Here is a 20,886-nt window from a genome sequence, read left to right on the forward strand (position 1 = left end):
GACTCTAGTACAGTAAAGAAATATACTTTAAACATTGGTCACTGTAACAATATCCTTTCCTTAGTGAGTGTTTAAAAAAAATGAAATGAGTGGAATTGTGGCTCACAAGAGAAGGAGGAAAGCATGAATAAAAGTCTACAGAAGCTTTGAGGTGCCACTACAAAGGCTCTGCCTCAAGAACTATGGAAGCAATCAAGGTGGTGAAAAAGTGAATCTTGCTGCTAAATATAAATGGGGGAAGTAAAATCCATGCTTCTGTGCTATTGTTATGGACTTGACCTTGCTGGGTACATAGCTCCTGGCTAGGGACTGCTGTGACACCAGCTGAGGGGAGCTCCAGGGAAAGCAGGAGTGCCTGACTTGCTTTTCCACTCATCCTTGTTTGTGTTTCTGCTGCTGGCAAGGCTGGTGCTGAGGGCTCTGCCTGTTACCTGAGAGTTACAAAGTGTCCTATTAGGACAACAAAGACATTCATCCCTGTGCATGGGGAGTTTAGTCTTAGTCCAGATCTGTCCCTTGATTCTTGTGTGTGAGAAATGCTTTCTGCTCTGCTTCCAGAACAAACCTGGACAAGCCACAGCACCCAGAAGTGGGCTGTTAATACAAAAGATTTATACAGGTGAATTATCAAATAATATCCAAATTCAATACTGTGGCACTTTCTACACTGTAAGAAAAAAAGAGAGAAAAACCCCAAAAAATAAAAGAAAGGTTTTTACCTCTTCAGTATTTCTTCTAACTAGGAAAAAAGGAGCTGTTTACATCGAAAAACCAAATACTTAAGTCATCCACAACAGGGAGATCTGCAATATTGTATTTTTGGATGAGAATTAGAAGCAATTATAGCACTGTCCCAAGATAAAAACCAGCCGACAAAGGTGTTTCAATTCTAGTCATGGATGATAAACAGTGTGGAGGTGAAATGCTGCAGCTGCTGAGTGATAGAGATTGCTATCAGGATTAAACAGGAAGGCTGTGTTTTACAGGATCAAGAAAGATTAGCTATGTGTTGAATGTGGGATTATGAAGTAATTAAATAAATGAAGACACGTTTCTGACACAAATTCTACATGTAAGAAAGTAATTACTCACTATACAATGTTTCTGTAATTTATCATTCAGGTCTTTGACTGGCAGGCAGAGCAGCCTATTTCATACTCAGTGAAGTCAACAGTACTGAGGTCAGCAAAGGACTGAGCTTGGTTCACAAGTGTGTTCTACAGGGGTGAACTAACTGCTCCTATAAATATATAATGGGTAGAACTCCTGCATGTTTTGGGGGAAACAATGTTCTGCTGCTTTTTACCAAGCCAAGCCTAGGAATTCATGAGTTGAAGAATTGGTCGAGGGAGAATTGAGTTGGTTGGATCTCCAGTGGGATGAAGAAAGCAGTAATTAGTGCATCTATGCACAACTGTCATGGTGTATAAAAGACCTCAAATACTTAGCAGGTAATAGGGATTGTGCTTGGTGGTGCTGAAATGCAGTGGTATCTGGGGTGAAACACGAGTCAAATGGAACTGTGTAAAGCTGAATGGCCATGGATTTCTGTAAGGTCACAGGGGAAATCTTTAACCATCAGATTTGAAATGGTGAAAGATCTTTACTATCTGTGCAGAAGCGACAAATTCTCTGTTGTTAAAAGCCTTACAGAAAAGGCCCATACAGAATAAACTGAACACTACCCCGTTAATCTAAGTAAGAAGGGAGGAAGCTTGTGCTGACCCTGCCTGGTGGAAGTTAAACCTTATCTCCCACAGAAATGAACAGTTTATAGGATGGTCTGTGCACAACAGAGAGAGATTTGAAAGGAATATGTGCCCTGGGCCACCTTCAGCAAAACAGTACAGTCCATTGTAGAAGGGAAGGCAGAGCAAGGCTTTTAAGTAAGGATTTACATCCAAATCTGTAGGGCTTCGGTTTGGATTTCTTCTATTTGTTGCTTTTATTGGGTTATATTTTGCCCTCCTGCAGGCATGTAGTTTTCATTAGATTCTATGTGCACCAAGGGGAGGATTCAATGCGGGGCACTTACGTGCACGTCTTTGTTCTGTGCTGTTAAAATTAATAAAACTTCACCATTTTTTTAAATCCCAGAGGACTTTGTTGAGGTGACATCACATTTGGGAGCTGTATTTAAAATCAGATTTAGGACTAGATCTGTGTCCTGTGTTCAGTGTTCAGATGCAGCAGTAAAAAAATAAATAAACATGGTCCTTTTCTGTAATACTAAAGAAATGCCTAATGTGTCTGTCAGGAAATGTGGAATTAACCTTGTTGACAGCTTTTTTTGGAGAGAAAAGGCATTATTTACAAGACAGTTTAATGAACCATATTTGAAAAATATCACATGGAACAGTAGTCACAGCTGTATTTAAAATGACCATCAAAAGTGTATGTCCTCATTTTAGGACATCATATGATATATCAGAGGATGAGTTCCCCGATGTAGGAAAGCAGCCAGCCCCTCCCTCCCACCTCCTCCACTGACAATGGAGAACTGTCCCTTTTATCCCTGGAGAAGGTCTCCTCCTTTCAGCCCAGTTCCCAGACCGATGCAGCTCCTCCGTGTTTTTAACAACAGGAGCTGGTTCTCAGTGCAGCCTTCTGATCCCCCGGGCAGTGTCCGAGGCCATTCCCCAAGGCAGGAGCAAAACCTCCTCACAGCGTGGGCTGTGCTGGCCCAGGGAGGGAGCGATCCCCAACAAACCCGGATCACCTCTGGCCTTTGGAAATGTCACTGCTCCCATCAGTCGTAAAACCATTGACTCAAGACAGTCATCCCTTCCCAGGGCTTATGAAAGCTGGTGTTTGACAGGGGTTTTATGTTTTTAAGGCCACTTTTATGTCTCTTCAGATCACAGTGGTAATGAAGACTTCACTGATGATTTATCCCAAGAGATCATCCCCAGATATGATCATGGGGACGATCTCCAGGTATCGTCACAGACATCCTCCCCAAGATTCCCCACAGGCCTCCTTCTCAGGATTGCTTACAGCTTTCCTCTCCAGGTATTGTCACCGACACCCTCCCCAAGATTCCCCACAGGCCTCCTTCTCAGGATTGCTTACAGCTCTCCTCTCTAGGTATTGTCACCGACACCCTCCCCAAGATTCCCCACAGACCTCCTTCCCAGGATTGCTTAGAGCTTTCCTCTCACAGACACCCTCCCCAGGTTTCACTGAATCCCGGATGGTTTGGATAGGAAGTCATCTCTGGAGATCACCCAGCCCAACTGCAATGCCGGGGCAGGGTCACTTGGAGCGGGTGGCACAGAACCGTGTCCAGATGAGTTTAGAATGTCTCCACACAGGGACACTGCACACCTTCCCTGGGCAGCCGTTCCGGGCACCCTCCACCTCAAATTCTTCCTCACGTTCAGGTGAAACTTGCGTTCAATTTACGGCTATCGCTGGGCAGAGCAAAGAACAGAATGCAGCAGCCTGCCCTTGGCAGCCGCCTTTGCGGAGTTTAACCGGCCCCGCTCCCGCACCTCAGCGCTCCCGCGGCCCGGCCCGGCCCTGCCGCGCTCCGCCCCCGCGCTGCGGCGCGCCCCGCGCCCGCCAGGGGGCGCCAGACCGCGGCCGCGCCCGCCCCGCGCGCACCCGCACCACGGACACGGCGGGCTCGGGACCCGCCACGGGCAGCGGCTGGCGAGGGCTCCGGCGGGGAGACGGACAGACAGACACACAGCTAGACGGACAGACAGACGGACAGCAGCACCGCCACAGCGCGCACACAGAGCGCAGCGGCACCGCGCACAGCTCAGCCGCACCGCGCGGGGCTCAGCCACAGCGCAGCGCTCAGCGGCGGAGGACGAGCGGCGCTCGGTGCCGGGAGCCCGGCCGGCGGCACTGCCCGGAGGTAGGAGCTTCCCCTCCGCCCTGCCGGCCAAACTTCGCGGGGCTGCGCCCGCGGGGGGCTTGGCTGCGGATCTGCACCGCTGCTGTCCCCTGGCTGCTCCCCGCCGGGCCAGCGGCCCGTTTTGCTTTTATTGCTGTTATTATTCTTGTTGATATCGGTGCTGCTCCCCGCCCCTCCGGGCTGGCCGGGGGGTGGCTGGGCTCGGCGGAGCTGCAGCTCCGCAGGCAGAAGTTGGCGAGGGCCGTGCCGGGCGAGTGGCCCCGACTCGGGTGCCCTGAAAAGTTGGGTGCCCGAGCAGCCCCGTGCCCTGCCGGCCCCCGCCGCTCCTCGGCCCGCTCCTCTCGTTGCAGATGTCGGGGGTGCTGCTGATCGCTGCCTGGTGCTTCCTGCAAGTGGAGAGCCGGCATCCCGAAATCATCACGAGTAACAGCAACCATGGCAATTTCCTGGACAACGACAAATGGCTGAGCACCGTCTCGCAGTACGATAAAGACAAGTATTGGAACAAATTCCGGGATGTAAGTACTTCTCCCTTTAGCGCACGTTCCTTGTTCCGTTGACCGTAGCATCCTTCCAGAGGCTGCTGGCTGCCAGGAGCTGTGGGTAGAAGAGAAATGCAGCTTGGGCAACCGGTTGCTGCCTGTGTGAAGGATGCTCAGAGCTGTCTGGGAGCTGGACAGACCGTCCTGGCATTCTTGATTTACCCCATCGATTGGGACTGTCTGGGCTCTGTGTCAGTCTCGCTGTTCTTACGGTCTTCGATCTTCCTCTGGGGAAGAACTTTGAGTGAAGTTTCAATGCTTGCTGCTTAAGAGTCTGCTTAACTGAAAAATGATGGAATGGTGTGTGTGTGTAAGGAGGAATACTTACCAGTTCAAGCCACAAGGTGGTAAACAGCGAAGCTTTCTGTGCCTGCAGTTTTTGTGAAAATTGTTTTATAGTCAATTCTGCCTGTAGAGCTCTTTGAGGCTGGTATAGTGTTGCAGGAAGCAGTGCTTTGGCTTTTTTTTTTTTTTTCTTGCAGGCTGGAAAAAAGGGATATTTTCAAGATGTATTATGATGTGTTATCTGTATAAAACAAATTAATTTCTTAAGCTCAAAATTAATTCTAGACTTCCCCTAGTTTTAATACAATCATGTATTAAGTCAATGACAGCAGAAAGAGAAATGCAACTTTTTTTTAATAGAAGTAATATTTAAGTAGTTCCTTTTACTTCTGCTGTCTGTACGCTGAAGAAGCTTTTTTGGAGCGCACAGAAAACCCTGCTTCAGTCTGCCCAAGACTATGTGATAGAAGCTTTACTGTTCATGTTGATCGTGAGCACAGTGAGGTTAAATGTTCTTTATTTTCTGGAATTTGTGCACTGTGGCCACAGTGAGGCTCTAGGAAAGGGAAGACTAGAGCTGGCTAGCAGTTCTGGTAGTACCCTTCTTTAAGAATCTGTTTATTTAGAAGTCTTGATCTTTTATAGGATATTAACAAGTCCAACTTCCATGGTCTGCTTTTGTCTCTGTGATCCTAAAATTGGATCTGGCTTTGCAAAAGGGAAGTCAAAGTATTGCAGTTAAATGTGGTGTGTCCCTGCTTAGCTTATTCTCCCTGTGTTTTCCTGGAGTTTTGGTCATCTCTGTGTGAGAAATGCTGCTTGGACTCTGAGCATAACAAAGTGTGGCCTTAGCAATGGCATCAATTAACAGCTGTCCTGGAGCGTGTCCTCCCGTGCAGTCACCGATCACATCCTCCTGCTGGGACTGACGAGTTCTCCTACAGAAAAGGGGATTCCACAGGAAACATGGATTCTTAGATTTACCAGACTTCAAGGGAATCTTTGTAAATACCTGGTTTAGTCTTCTGGGGAACAGGGGTGGAGGATTTCACTTGTTAATTTCTACATCCCACTTGATGTGGGAATTGAGCAGCATTTGAAAATGGTAAATGGAATGAAATTGCCACATTAATCTGAAAACACTTCTAACTAGAGACAGATTTGTAGCAAGCAATCTTTCAACAGTCTCCTTCCAAATGGAGGCCTCATGTTAATCACAAGACTTAAAGGTTTTATTTAAATTTATGTAATTTTTATGTTTTCTGCTTTCCTCTTTCTTTCATCTTTAAAACTGGAGTCTGTGCAACTTCTTGTCCCTTTTCCCAAGACACAGTCTCACAAGTCCAGGGAAACTATTCCTCTTCTTATGGAAAATATTCATGAAGAATACCTCTCATATTTCAAGATTTCATGGCTAAGAATGCTTTTTTAGACCTTATGAAAATGCTAAAAAATCCCATAAAGCCTCAAAACCCTTACATGTTAGAAGATTCATTCTATGGAAAAGTAAAACCAGCCTTAAGCAGTGGTCTACCAAGCAAAAGCAAATAATATAAAGTTCATGCAAAGCTTAGGTATCTATCTGGCCATCTTAATGGTTCTACTGAATTACTTCAAAACTAGCATTTTGCATGTGATTATTCATGAAACCTTTTATGGAGCAAATTAACAGAGACTAATAATCATCTCCTACTAAGCCTTTTCCAAAAAGAAAATATAAAAAGCTTACATATGTAATTAAGCTCGTAATTACTTGTCTTCAACCAGATTGATTTATTGGATCGTAATCATCCGTGAGAGGTTCTGTGCCCACAGATGGAGACGTGCATAGGTAGAGCTGCTGCCAGCATAGCAGGTCTAGCAGTGACGGCACACTTCTTGCATGCAGAGATGTGGTTAGAAGAAATCTGGTTCTTACTTCATGGCTGTGCTGCTGGGGGTAGAGTCTCAAAATATTTGTTAAAACATTTCTTAAAAGGCTGTGCCTGATGCGACGCATCATAAGAGTATTACTGGCTGTGGATGGGCTAGACCAGCATTTTGTGGATAAGTGTTGATTTCTAGGAAAATTACCTTCCCTCTTCCCCTCATTGCCAAACTAATAAATTAATTTTATAGATACGATGTCTACCTGAGATTCTCAGCGTAGGCTTTGCACAGGAGGCTGGTGCAGAAGGGGTGTTGCAGTTAAAACTTTCTTGGATCTGACACTGCAGTTACAGCCTTGTACCTCATAAATCAGCAGAGGCAAGGTTGCAGTAATTAGCACAATTACCCTTAGCTGCTCTCTGAAATTTATGTCATGTTATATAAACATGTTTGCACAAATATTTGCATGTCTGTACCCTTCTGTACAGTGGGGGAAAATGCTGAAGGTGTGGAGCTGAGGTTTGAGGCTCAAAGCTCTGAGGAGGTGTGGCCACTTGATGTGCTTCAGCACAAACATCTGCACATACAGATGTGCACATAAATCTGTCATAATGTTGCAGTACTGGGAGGGTTGTTTACCCAGATTGCAACTGAATATAAAATTTTAAATTAGGCATTTCTCAACTTTTTCAGTTACTCTTTTCAAAATCAATTGGTTGGTCAGCTTGATTGAACTGTGGGCCAATATGGCCTAATTTTGATTAATTTTTTTAAAAAATTTTGGGTTTTTTTAGTATGATCCATATTTCTTCTGGGCAAAGGCAGCATGGTAGTTGGATTTATTATCTCAGCAGTCACTACTTTTCTGTGAAGAGAGGGCACAGAAGTACACCTCATTTGAAATCTGCATTACAGCCACAGAATCATGTTAAGTTTTTAAGTGTGACTGAATTCAATAGTGTGAAATGTGTCATCATTTTCCAAAGGCTTAAAGAGATGTGTCTAAAATAACAGTTTACAACACAATCTTTTCATGTGATTTGAACACAATTTGTTGGTTAAGTTCTCCATTAAAAAAAAAAACAAAAACAGCTGTAAATAAATAGTAAGACCACTGTGACCAATCTGTTGTGAAACATTTGCTGTTGAAAATCTTGTATATTTTACATCTGCCCAGCATCAATAACAGTGTAATGTCTGTGGTATTAATAAGTTTTCAGTGCAATCTGAACCTGTTATTCCAATCTGTCTTTCACCCCTTTTTCCTCCTCTGCCATGGACTTCGTGTGATACATGACAAAATCTTAGCTGTACCTTATGTTTCATTTTATAGCTGGGGATAATAGTATTTTTCTTCCTCAAAACTATATGTTGAAGCTGTAAATAAGAAAAGACGGAGCTCAGAATCTGTGGTAATATGGAATTTATTATTCACCTAATCCATATATTGAATGTGGCTTGGTGCATACTTAAGTAACTGACTAGTAAGTTTCTAAAAAATAAGAAGTAAATCAACGTAATTATTAATGGAAAAAGAAAAAAGCAAGATGCACTCTCTAGGGAGGACCTCCAGCTATTTCCCTTGTGCAGATCTGAGGCTTGGAAAAGCAGACATCAGAATTATGGAAGTCAAATTAGACCTTCTGATACCAGGAATCCAAATATGAAGACCTCGATCTTTGATCAAACCTGTTGAGAGGGATCTCTTGGCTTGAGAGAGGCTTCAGAATAGATTTGGTAGCTGAATGTGAATTCTTACGAGCCTTAGGAAGTGTTTATTGTTATGGGAATAAGCATACATGTTGTTGTAACAGGTCACACTGCAGCATCTCATTGTGTTCATAGAGGCTTGGCACAGAAGAAATGTCATTTTTGTGTTAGATCTGTTTTTAATCAAAATTATATGAACAGACTAATTCTATTACTTCTGCTTGGACTTATGTCTGTTACATTATCAATGCTTATATGTAAAAAGGTAGTAAGTTCAACTAGCCATGGATTAAACTGCAAAAAGGAAGAAAAAGGTTAAATTAACTAAGAGGATCTAGTATAAACCACACAAGAAATTTCTGTGAAGTTGAAAGCTAAGAATCTTGGCATGAACTCTGGTTTCAGTGCATGTTTATGCATGGCAGGCTGCCAGACCACATTCTGAACATTAACTAAGCTGTTTCTCTAAATTTTATTGCTTACAGAGTTTCAGTTCAGGCTATCATGTTAAAACCTCCATGCATTTGATGCCTGGAGATGCTTTGAGACTGACTGTGCAAGCCTAAGAAGCAAGGCATAAAATGTCATCATCTGTGTATATACATTGCTCAGACTTACTGGGGATAAATACTTGCACATAACTATTCATGCTGAGGATGGTTATCAATAGATTAGATAAATATTAGACTTCTGACACAAACCACTGAAGGGACAATTTTTTCAGCTGTTAATGTACATCACCTTTCTGAGCCTGCAGATTCCTCCTCACACCTGATCAAAAGTGCAGTGTTAGGTGACAAAACAAATACAGGATTAGGAACTGGGGGATTTGCATTGTTCCAGCTTTGCCACTGATTTTTGTCATTTGGGCTGGCTCTTCACACTTCTTCACTGCACTTCCCCTTGTTGGCTCTTAACTTTCTCTGATTTTTTAGCCCCAAATTAGAAGTGTGGTAGTGAAACTTGATAGCAGGGAGTTGGAAAACATGACCAGTACTGAGAAGGGTTGGAATATCAAGCAGGCAGAATTGGAAGACCTTGGGAACTCAGGTAATAGAAATGAAATGAAATTTAAAAGTACAAAGTGGAAGGTCATGGAATTGAGAGCTAACACAAATTTATTCTGGGTCCTGGCAGCTCAGCTTGAAATAGATGAGAAGGAAAACCTGTGTACTTTCATTGATGTGCAGAGTTATTCTAAGTTGCAAAAGTATTGCTACTCTGAGGAGAGAAAAGATACTGTAGGAATGCAGAAAATAAAAGATTTCTGCTTCTATTGAAGAAGTAGAAAATGTACAATGTATAGAAGGGACCACTTAATTATACATATTGTGAGCGCTTCTGATCAGTAAAATTAATGAAAGATTTTTATGAAGTTGGTGATCCAAAGGCGTTCCAGCATCAAAGGAGAAAAGACCCTGTTGTAAAATAATATAATATATTAATTTACTCAAACAAAACATTACAAAGGGGTGGATTTTCTTCAGAATGCTTATTGAGAATAGGACACCAAATCCAGCATTGTGTCAAGGTGAGATAAATCAATAGATTATTGGTGACAAAAATAATCTCACTGGTAAATTTAGGGATAAGGTTATTATCCACCCACAGTTATGTTTTTGAAAGTTATCTAAATGAGCACCTAATTTTCAACATGTAGCTTGTATTTTAACAAAAAAGATTATGATGTAATGAAGAGCAATAAAAGAACCTGGATTTAGGAATTCTAAAGGCCTTGGGTTTTTAGATTATGTGTCCATGAGATTTAAAGCCCCTTGTTGGATGTTGTCTTGCTCCTTATCCATACAGTGTGGTGGAACCTGATCTGTGACACCCAAATATCCCCTGCTTTGGTGGGATTTTTGAGGTAAGAGGTCATTTCTGTAGACTGAGTTCTTTCTGCTGTCCCTTTCCTGGCAGACATCTGCCTTCAATGGGTCTCACTGCCAGGGATTTGATACCACATTTTTTTTTTTTTTAATATTGTATTTAGGCCTACAGCAAGAATTAAGTATTTTTCTGCCAACAATTTATTAACAGAATGTCTCTTTTTTCTTTTTTTACCTCAAATGTGAGCACAGGTTTTTTTGTGAAGCGGTTCTTAATACATTCAGTTCCTACATTCCCGGAGAAACCATTCAGATCCTGCTAATTATTTGTAGTGAATTTAATCATAAGGAAGGTTACAGTACACTTGGAGAATATCTGCTGGCTGGGTAATGGATGTACCAAGTGGCTGGGTTGTGACAGGACACAGGCACCTCAGGCTGGCTTCCCAGGAGAGTGTCATTCCAAGCCCACCTTGAGATTTAATTGAAGGTGAAGACTCTGTGTGTGTGTATTCCAGTGGCTCTGCAGTACAACAGAGTTGAAATGTGATTTATAAGTCTACCCAGGCACTCCTAGCATAGGTTGTCTCTTAGAGCAATTCTTACTCAACAGGGGGACAAGGCTGGAATATAAATGTGAGTGAAAAGTACAGCTAAGATCTACTTGCATGAAATTTAAAAGAATAGGAAAACATGAAACTGAATCTGTGCAAGTATAATGCATAATCAGCTTCTTACAACACAGGAGATATGCTTTCTAAAAACCCTGCTCAAACTTGACACTTCCCTTTTGCAGTGAACAAGGGGAAAAATAATGGCATTTATGTCAGAATAATTAACTTAAGGAAGGTAAGAGAGCCAGCTTTTTCTAATTAACTGACACTTATCCAGCTTCCCTAGGAATTACATAAGACTCTAAAGTTAAGTAGGTCAGTACAAAACTAGGGTGTTAGTTTCTGTATTACGTTTTAAATTATAACTTTAATAATTTCTTCACTGACAGAAGAGTTCTGCAGACTACAGTCACAAATCATATCCTTACTGTGAGATTCTGTAGATTTAACATTTTTTCCAACATGTTTTATGCATTTTTAGAGTAACCATTCTTGTATTCTACTGCTTGCCCCTGTCCTATCCTACTCCCCCCTCCCCCCCCAGTGGATTTCTTTTCCATAGGGGCTTGTTTAAATCCAAATTTAAATTGTAATTTTTTCAGATTCCTGAGAAATTCACAAAAGGAAAAAATTCCACACAAGTGAGCAATATGTCAGTGTAATATCAAATGGGTGGATTGAAAGTCATTATGAGAGGCTGAGTTCTGATGTTGGTTAGTGTTAAGAGCTGCTATCAGGCTCAGGTATCTGTGGGTAAATGATACTACTTTTATTTTAGGTAAGTTGTCCAGGGTTAGGGTCCAGAAAAACAGGTCCATTATTCTTGAGGGCCAAAAGTTGTTAAAACTTACTTACGATACCCTATTTTGACCATCAGGGAGATTATCACCTCTTTTTTTGGGGGGTGGGGATGGGGTGGGGTTTCTCAGAAATTTTAACTATTTGCTTTACACTTAGTTTTAACCATGAGGCTACAGATATGTAATTCCAGTCAGTGTGGCTTTATTGTGTGTGTATTTCGAGAGTAAAACGCAAGCCTGTCTGAATTTGGGGTGGAGCAGCTGAGCTGCTTTTATAAGAAGTAGGACTTCATGAGGAAAGTGGCATTCAAATATTACATCTGGGGTACGAAAACCTATTTCTTACAGAAAATATCTGCTTATGCAATGACTGATTGATTATTCCTTTCCTTACGTAACCAAAACTGAGATTTGTCCAAAGGAGCTGTAGTGAAGTCTTGGTAATGCTGAAACTGATGGCTCAATTGTCAATGACTTTAGTGAGGCTGGAGTTTGATTCTTGTATTCTTCCTGTTCTCTTAGACAAAAAACCACAGTACATCACCGACCAGTTAGATTAAACAGTTCTCTTTGCCTTTTGGGGACATTGTGGAATTGGAAAAGCCTGAAAGATCAGGTGTCTGGCAGCATAAATAAAAGAAGCTCCCTCAAAGTCCCTGGAAGAACCAAGCTATCTGAAAATCAAACATCTGTAGTCTACAAAGTACACATTTTATAAATTTAACCAAAACAAGAAAGCAGAGTTGACACAGAGTAAAATTAAGGTGATGCTGCTGCCTCTGGTGTGATTTTCTGTACTTCCACCACTTAACTCTTCCAGCTTTAGAAAGGCACTTGTTGCTGTGGAGGTAGCACGTCCTAACTCTGAGTAAGCAGTCTGTCATCAGCCAGATAACTCCAGCTGTTATCACTGGGGGATTTGCTGTAGCAGGTTGGCAGCTAAAATTGAATTACACATTTGGACTGAACAGCTAATGTCTAATGACTTTCAAGGCTAAGATATGATTCAAAATTCAGTTTACAGGTAATTTGCTAAGCTACTCAATAGTGGCTTTGGCAGGGAGTAGATTGGTCTTTATCTGTCACTTGTGTGACTTGGCTTGTAATCCTGGGTAACACAAAATCATTCTCATTAAATAGGTACACAGGGACATCAATTAATTCTCTGATCTTAGCTGTCCTCTTAATGAACTTTGTGTCATAAATTTACTTCACTGATTGCTTTCTCCCAGGTAGATAGAAAAATACTTTATTAAAATTTACTGTCACAGTAACTATTTTCAGATTAGTTTTTGAAAAAGGCTTTAATATATCACGGCTTAGAGTTCAGTTCTGACTAACACAGGGATTGATAGAGGTAAGTGATACTTGTCTGTCTCTGCAGGTTGCTTTGAAATTGTCTAATCAGGAAATTCAGTTGTGTACAGAATTTAATTTGAAATTGCACAGCATAAATTTTCTGTGGTTTTTAGCCTGGATATCTGTCTTCATTCTTCCTTCCCTGTGCTCAGTTGTCCATTCAGAAGTTTATTCCAGCAGTGTCTTCTGGTGCTTGTGTATTAGCCTTTCTAGCTTTCTCTTCAAGTTAGAGAACTTGAACCTGGACAAAATATTGAGGTAATAAGGTAAAAGAAGCTGCAGTCACTGCAACTCAGTGGGGGGATGCTTAAATTTTGGAGAATGGGAGAGAAGCTAAAAATTATACTTGTAGGATTAAGAAGAAATTAAGCTAAGTTGTTTCTTCAAGGCAGTGGAAAACATCACTTTTAGACTAGTGTTTCTGTGTGCATTAGGGATGTTGAAGTTCTTGGTAGAATTTGCTTACAATTGGTAAATATTTATAAAAATCAGTTTGAGAGAATTCCAAATTCCCATGGGAGTGCCCATGGGAGTGCCCATGGGAGTGCCCATTGGAGTGCCCATGGGAGTGCCCATGGGAGTGCCCATTGGAGTGTCTATTGGAGGGCCCATTGGAGTGTTTATTGGAGTGTCCATTGGAGTGTCCATTGGAGTGCCCATTGGAGTGCCCATTGGAGTGCCCATTGGAGCGCCCATTGGAGGGCCCATTGGAGTGTTCCTGGGGCTGAAGCTGCTTGGGGATCAGCCATGGCCTGCCCAGAGCTGTCCAGGGCTGCCTGGGGCTGGAGCCGCTCAGGGGTCCGGGCTGCGCAGCGTGAGCAAGGATCCTTCCTCTCGCTTGAAAATCCTGAAGCCTTTTGTGGCTTCCCCCACAATGTGCACAAGCACTTTTCTGACATGATGGGGATGTATTCTAGATTAGACAGATGTGAAAGCAGAGGATAAAGCGGGTTCAGTTATCCATCAAGCTAATGCCAGATATAACAACAAAATTTATGTCGTGCAAGTCCCAGGACAGTGCTCTTCTGCAGAGCGATGAACTGTGCTGGAATACAGAAAGACAAAGCTTAACAGGTCTGTGTGGATATATGTGCCACTCTCTGACAGCAGTGTTTATTGGCCCAGATTCATTTCTTGTTTGATAACATTAACTTCACTCAAGGTATATAAGGGATAAATTCTGTTCTCTTTTTTTTTTTTTTAAGTAAAGTCAGGGTAAGCAATCTTTTATGCTAGCTAAATGTTATTTATTATTTATTAAATGCTTAGTGATAGCATATTGGAGGGGGACTAGGTATTTCCTGTTAAAGCAGAGGTATTAGGCAGAGTGGATTTCCTGTATTTATTTTATTTTTCTATTAAACTACACTTCGTCAAAGTCGTGAGGCTCAGGTCTTTTACATCTACTGATCTTTTTAATACTTGTCTTTAAAAAAACCCTGTTATAATAAAAGTACACCAGAATGCTGCATTCAGCAGGGATATCTATAAACATATGATAATTAGTGGTTTAAATATAGAATTGTCTGCAGTATTCCTTAAGCATAACCATGAATCTCTACATTATGGTTCACTCAGGACAGCAGCATCCAAAAGGAAATTGTGCCACATTTAATTAGAATAAATACAAACTGCTAAAATACTGCATACTGTCAGTTATGTGTAGAACTGCAGTTATGCAGCATGAAGGAAGCTGGTAAACCAGATATATTTGCTCATAAGGAAGGATATAGTGATTCAGATCAGTGACCACAGATTTATTAGTCTCTTCATGCTTATGTAACAAAGTTAAGTTGGATATAGCAAGACACTTAAGGGTTTTTTTTCATTGGAATATGAGGCAAGATGGACTGAAATGAGGATCTTTGTGTGACACAAATGTCTGTTTTTATATTTAGTTTCCTTTTTATAAAGCCTTTGTCTCTTCTGATGAAGTGCTTTCTTTCTTATGCATGTTTCTTATCTTAGTAAGTTAAAAAGCTCAGCAGAGCAAAGGTTTTGTGACTTGTAATGAACTTATAACCTGAGATGAAATGCAATCCTTTTCCCCTGGGGATAGTGCTGTTGGAGATTGCGAGCAAGCCTTTCCTATCCATGTGCACTGCCTGTAAAAGAGAAAAGAAGACTGAACATGAGTACAAGGAACTTTAATGGATATAGATCAACAATTTTGAGCATTCACAAAAAGCTACCATAAACAATTTTAGAACCGTGATAAAATATATTGAAACTTCCCCTTGTAAAGTAACATATGGCATCACAAATAGTCCTATCTCAGTATGTAAAGGAAAAAGAAATCCAAACAACTTCTTATGGGCCATACTTTGCTATCACTATTTTTTTAAGTAACTGCACAACCTTAGCCTCAGTTTCTGTTGAGATACTGCATCCACACTTTAATGGCAGACTATGTCCCTGTGTAATCAAGAACGAGCAATATTCTATTACAGCAGGGCAATGTACAAATACAGACAGATGTGGCATGTGCTGCAGTTTCCATTAGCAAAAAAAGAAGCTGCAAATAGGAAGCAATTTTGAAACCTGCTGCCATAATTGCAAACCCATTACTGATATATCAGGGATGGTGCTGTTGATGTTTTCCCTCCAGAATGACACAAAGTTGTCTATAAAATCTGAACTCACTAAGGAGAGATGTGGATATAAAATAAGATGCCATAAGATCCTTAAGCCATGGCTGATTTTAAAGCTGAAGCTCCCTGAAATTAGGAGTTACTGAAATAGCAATGATGGAATAAATGTATATTCTTCAGTTCTTTCTATAGATGCAAGGAAATAAAATAAAACTAAAAAAAGAAATGAAACCAAACCAAAGGCCTCCTAATACCAAAAAAAAAAAAAAAAAAAAAAATCTCAAAGCCCCAAACATACAATCTGTGTCAGTGGCAAATGAATGCTGGATGATTTAGTGGATCCAGAGAGAGGAGTCATGACTGAAATGGAGACATGGTCCATTAGGTGAGAAACTGTGTCTGGAACAATCTTTACTAAAGCCCAGTGATTTCTCCTCATGGAAAATACCTGGTAGAAAGAGGAAATGAGAACATGACACATGTCTGCATATATAGCTTGTAATGCATCTATAAACACAGAGAGAATGGGAAAAAGGTAGATGAGGAAAACCATGTTTCACGTCATTACAAGGAATTCCAAGTGACAGGTTGATGATCATGTTAGGGTTAGAGGGAGAAGAGAGCAGGAAGGGATCTAGGAAGGATGCAGCTGAAAATTATTTACCTGCAGAGCAGCATCATGGGTGACCCTGACCTGGTCAGGAAAGAGTTGTTGTGAGCAAAGCTGCTGACAAGCCCCACTTCAGGTGTGTGTGTGATTCTGCACAGTTCTAAGCTTGTCTTGCTGAGTGTGCACAATACATTTTGGACTCTGAGTAATCACCAATGGCCGATTGCCAGATGAGGAGCTCTAAACATCTGCCCTTCTGTGGTCTTCCTACTGTGGGACTTGTGTGGGAGTGGTGTTGCTTTTCATTTGAGATAAACAACAAAGATGCATGACAGAAGGAATATATGCACTTTAATCACTTTTTCCCCTTGCAATGTAATTGTGGATATTTGTAGCATTCATAATTAGCAGAGGAACAGATGGCAAAAGCTTGGTTTAAAACAAAACATCCATTGATGATCATGTGCTGCTGCAAGCTTATTTGGGAAGAAGTTTGTTCCCTTAGATGATGCTCCACTACAGTGGCGCAGGAGTAAAGTAGGAAGATAATTTCTAACAGTTGGTGAAATTCAGAGTGTAGGATATACATAAGGCACGAAAAACATTTAAACTTACAAAATATCCCCTGGATGGTCATGTCTTGTGCTTCAAAAGGATAATTTCAACCTTTAGTGTTCTGCAAACCTGAAATCTCTTATGTATGAATTTATGTATAGGGGAGGTACAGCAAAATGTCCCTAAGATCTCCCCATTCCCCTGTCCTATATCTGCACAGCAGGGAACGATTTACTTGTTCTGTGCTCAAATTTCAGTAACCATTGTACTGTAGCTTGCTTAATCAAAAAACAGCCCCAACAAAACAAATCAAAAAACCCTGGATATATATTTCACTGGTGTGTTTCCAACATTAACATGGTGCTGCAATTTTTCAAAGCTGGAAAACATGAGAGGATTTTGTCAGCATTTCACCATGACACTTGTTTCACTTAGAAAGCCAGAGGGCAAAACAAAGTGGTTTCTTTTGGTCCATGTAATCTTTTTAGAAGGCACTGGTAGCCCGGCAGGCACAATCACTGAGATATGTATGAGGTAATGTTCAAAATGATGAGATTCTGGATGGAAAGGCTGTTTGATTAGTTGCGTGATTCCATCTTCCAAATTCAAAACTTAGAAATATTTGATTTTTAAGGAGAGGTAGGAGCAAGGAGAAGGTTGCTGAAGAGAAAAATAAGCTAAATCTGTTTTTCATTGATAAAGTAGAACTGTGGTATTCTCCATCCCAAAGGAGCTGAATGGATTATTGCAGCCATCCAATCTAGTCGAGATCACATTTTCTTTTTTGCTTTTATCTTTTCTTAAAAAAAGATAAATGAATCCATGTTGAGATATTTATCTCTGTGAGATGACCTGTATTTACTGTCAAGTCACAATGAACTGGATAGTCTCTTCCTCTGGGAAACTATATCACTCTTTCTCCCTGCAGACTCTATGGATGCAGACAGAAAATATTTCTGTGAGAACAGTAGTGCCATTCCCTCTATGTATGTAATATTTTGGAGAATATCTGTAAAAGCCAATGAAATGATCTTTGATAGCTCCTATTTTTCTCCAGATGCTGAACTGTAAATTTAAATATATTGTGAGCTGTGTTTTCTTTTTCTTTTGTGAACTCCCTGTATCTCCTCACAGTAAATAGTTCACAGAACATAGTGTTTGCCTGTAGTTAATTGTGCAAAAACTGAGAGTTCACTGGGGCCTGTCACCTTTGCAAGGACTGCTGACTAGTATAAATTTTATACTATACTATTCTATACTATACAAGTAATTAATCTTTATCTCAAATTGACGTGGTCAGTAGTAGAACTGAATTAAAGCATCCATGTCACTATGGGGTCTTTTTGTGTTGAAAATCTCTCTGCCTTCTCAGTGTGCTGCCCTTGTTAAGAATAGTTTGCTCAGACCACTGACAAACATCAGCTGAGTTTATTGAAAGAAGAGCACCTGCACAGGGTTTGACTTTTCCTGGCACTTTCTTTCCTTCTGCAGGTCCCATAAAACCAGTTCAGGTTCAGAAACAGCCTTTTCTAAGTTAGTTGAATATTTTCACTTTAGGGATTACCAAAACAGTCACAACCATCTTAGTATTCCGTTACAAGAGCTACAAAAGCAATATAATTTCAGTTGCCCCATAGCAGAATTAAGCCAAAACTGTTTGAAATTTTAGTCAGAAATGGTTCCTTCACCAAGAATTCCCAGAAGCTATTAGTTTATTACAACCACTTGAGCTAACAGGCCCATGAGTTGTAGGAACTTTGCCCAGTAGAGTTCCTCTTTCTCCCTTGTTTTGGAAGCTTTCAGTAGATTTTTAAGATGCTTTTCCTCATAGTGATTGCTGAACACCTCCTCCATGGCTCTTAGTTGCATGTTCATGGCTTCAGAAGATGCTTCTTAATTTCTGAAAGTATGGAATAGACAAAATGCCATATCTATCACCCAGGGTCTGAAGTGAGTGCAGCTGTGCTGCTCAAATCTCCAGCTGCCTTCAGGAGCTGAAGAATTACATGGTGTTCCCCATAATGACAGGGCTTACAGCTACCTGCTGGGCTGGGAATTGTTCCTCCCAGCTCAGACTGTAACTTGCACTAACATGACTGTGCAAAAAGCTGAGGAAGAAATTAAGGTCACCTAATCCCCTCCCCGAGTGCCACCAGCAGTTAGGGCTGTGTGTTGAGTGGCTGTGGATGGTTTGAGAAAGCATGGGGGATGTATCTCAGGAATGTACAGAGAACAGGAGACTTGACTTTTGTTTTGAAAAAGATCATTATGTGACTGCTCAGCAGCACAACACGAAAAATGTGCTTGGTATGGTGCTAAAGAAAACCAGGGGAATCCAACGACAGGGAATAAACAGCATATTGTTAACAATTGGGAGGAGTGACAGGAGGGAAAACAAAAAGGGATTTCATAAAGCAAATTTTCATTTGCTGCCTATGGAGCGTTTTTTTCTGGGGAAAGGCAGAATGCAAGTTGTTGCTCACTTTTGTCCAAAGCACTGTTTATAGAGTGAATTCCTGATTTGGGGGCACTGCTGCCTCTCTGAACTTTCTAACAAGTGTAGTGTTAAATCAAACCATGGAAGATTTGCACCCTGCTGTGATCATGCAGCTCTTTCTCCTGCCGCCTCCTTTCCATATGTCAGCAGCAGTGCTCAGCCTTTGCCTGCTTACCCTTCCTGAGCACTGCAAGTCCTTTTTGCTGGGCCTCTACAGAGGCCACAGAGGCAGGAGATGCTTGGTAACTTCTTTTGTATTCCTGCACAGAACACAGCAACTACCCAGCCTTCCCTCCATGTCTTCCAGTTCATCACTCCTTGTAAATCTGACACTGATTTCACTTCTGTGCTTAGTTAAGAGCAGTTCTTTTATCTTTTGCTTTCGCAGTACACGAATAGCAAATGCTAGAACGCTGTGGGAATAGCTCCTCCTTCATTTCAGCCTTATCATTTCTGTTACATAAATGGTTTTATTTTTATTTTCAGCTTCCACTTTCTGAAAAGAAAAGCAACATACAGAGATTTTTAATCTCTACAGTCTTGTTTTTACCCTACTGTATATGAGAAAAATAAGTCTGTTTTTCAGAAATAGACCTTGGATCATGCTTCACAATTTCATGACAAATTCCCAAAAGTGAAGCAGTAGGAGCTGTCACTGTAATGTGGATAATAAAAACAATAAGAAAATGCCAAAGTAAAAGTCATGTCCAACCTCACTTAACAAATGAAATGACAAACTACCAGCCAGAGTTAAAAAGAAAATCCAGTATCCACAGACTCTGCTTTTATCCCTGTACCACTGGCAAGGCTCCTGGATCGGTGCCTGGGAGAGCGTTGATAATTGGCCAGGGTAGGGCTGGGAGAAGTGGGAGAGGCCACTCAGTCATTTGGCACTTGTGGCAGTTTTATTCCTAGAGAGCACTGGGATTTCTGTGAGTCTGCAGCAAGCAGCATGACTGCTCTGGAAGAGAATCCTAATGTGCTTGAGATCTCCGTGGAAAGGATCCACTGGCACTTTGAGATGTTCTGGCAGCGTGAAGCACTAATGTCCCTATTGCTGAGATTCTGAGGGTAAAAAAGCCTGAGTTAAAAGAAAAAATTAAAAATAACTAACCCAGATTTAAACTGTCTCTGGCAGTTTGTTTATATGAAAAATATTCACACACTTACTTACAATTACACAAAGTATTGTTTAAGATTCAGAGTTTTATGCCTCAATATAAACCTGTTTAGATAAGTTTTACTGTTTATTCTCAGAGAAAAATCTGTAACATTTTCTGCCAAACCTGTATGCACATTTTATAAAGAAGTCATCTATAGAATGATTTTACCTTGTTTTCTAGGAGTTCCTTTGTCAACAAAGATATATTCAGAAGCAAAAGAGGCAGCTTTTTTTACTGCTCTCCTTCCTATCAACTAGAGTAGACATGTTCTATGATTCTATGATGTTGTTATAGTTTCTGTTCAGAAATAGCTGATATTCCATCTGCTCCACTGCTGTATTTTGCAGTGAGTTAAGCTGTGTAGGATTCCCTTATAACATGTTTAACTCTCCCATGGAAATAATAGGCTGTGATAACAGAGGCCAAACTTTCATGATTTCTGGAGTTATGAATTTTAATGCGATACTAGAGCTGAAAAGAGTCTTTGAGAAAGAAAAATTGGTGTTTCCTTATCTCCATTTTGAAGTGTGGTGTAGAGAAAGTAAAAATAATTAAGTGCCCTTCATTTTTTCCTTCTGGTGACCAGTTTTCTGACTT

At 41.1% G+C, this 20,886-nt stretch overlaps 1 protein-coding gene across 2 annotated transcripts in view; it reads left to right on the forward strand.

Moving 5' to 3' along the window:
• Nucleotides 1-3,226: 3,226 nt before the first annotated feature.
• Nucleotides 3,227-20,886, forward strand: part of SPOCK1 (SPARC (osteonectin), cwcv and kazal like domains proteoglycan 1) — a 267,252-nt gene continuing 249,592 nt past the window's right edge. For both annotated transcript variants that reach the window (XM_002187170.7, XM_012575814.5), the window contains exons 1-2: nucleotides 3,227-3,865; nucleotides 4,216-4,383. In XM_002187170.7, coding sequence (XP_002187206.5) covers nucleotides 3,242-3,865; nucleotides 4,216-4,383 — 792 coding nt within the window. In that variant the 5' untranslated portion in view covers nucleotides 3,227-3,241. The remainder of the gene's footprint in view (nucleotides 3,866-4,215; nucleotides 4,384-20,886) is intronic.

The sequence above is a fragment of the Taeniopygia guttata genome, chromosome 13 (genome assembly GCF_048771995.1).
Source record: "Taeniopygia guttata chromosome 13, bTaeGut7.mat, whole genome shotgun sequence".
NCBI classification, from domain to species: Eukaryota; Metazoa; Chordata; class Aves; order Passeriformes; family Estrildidae; genus Taeniopygia; species Taeniopygia guttata.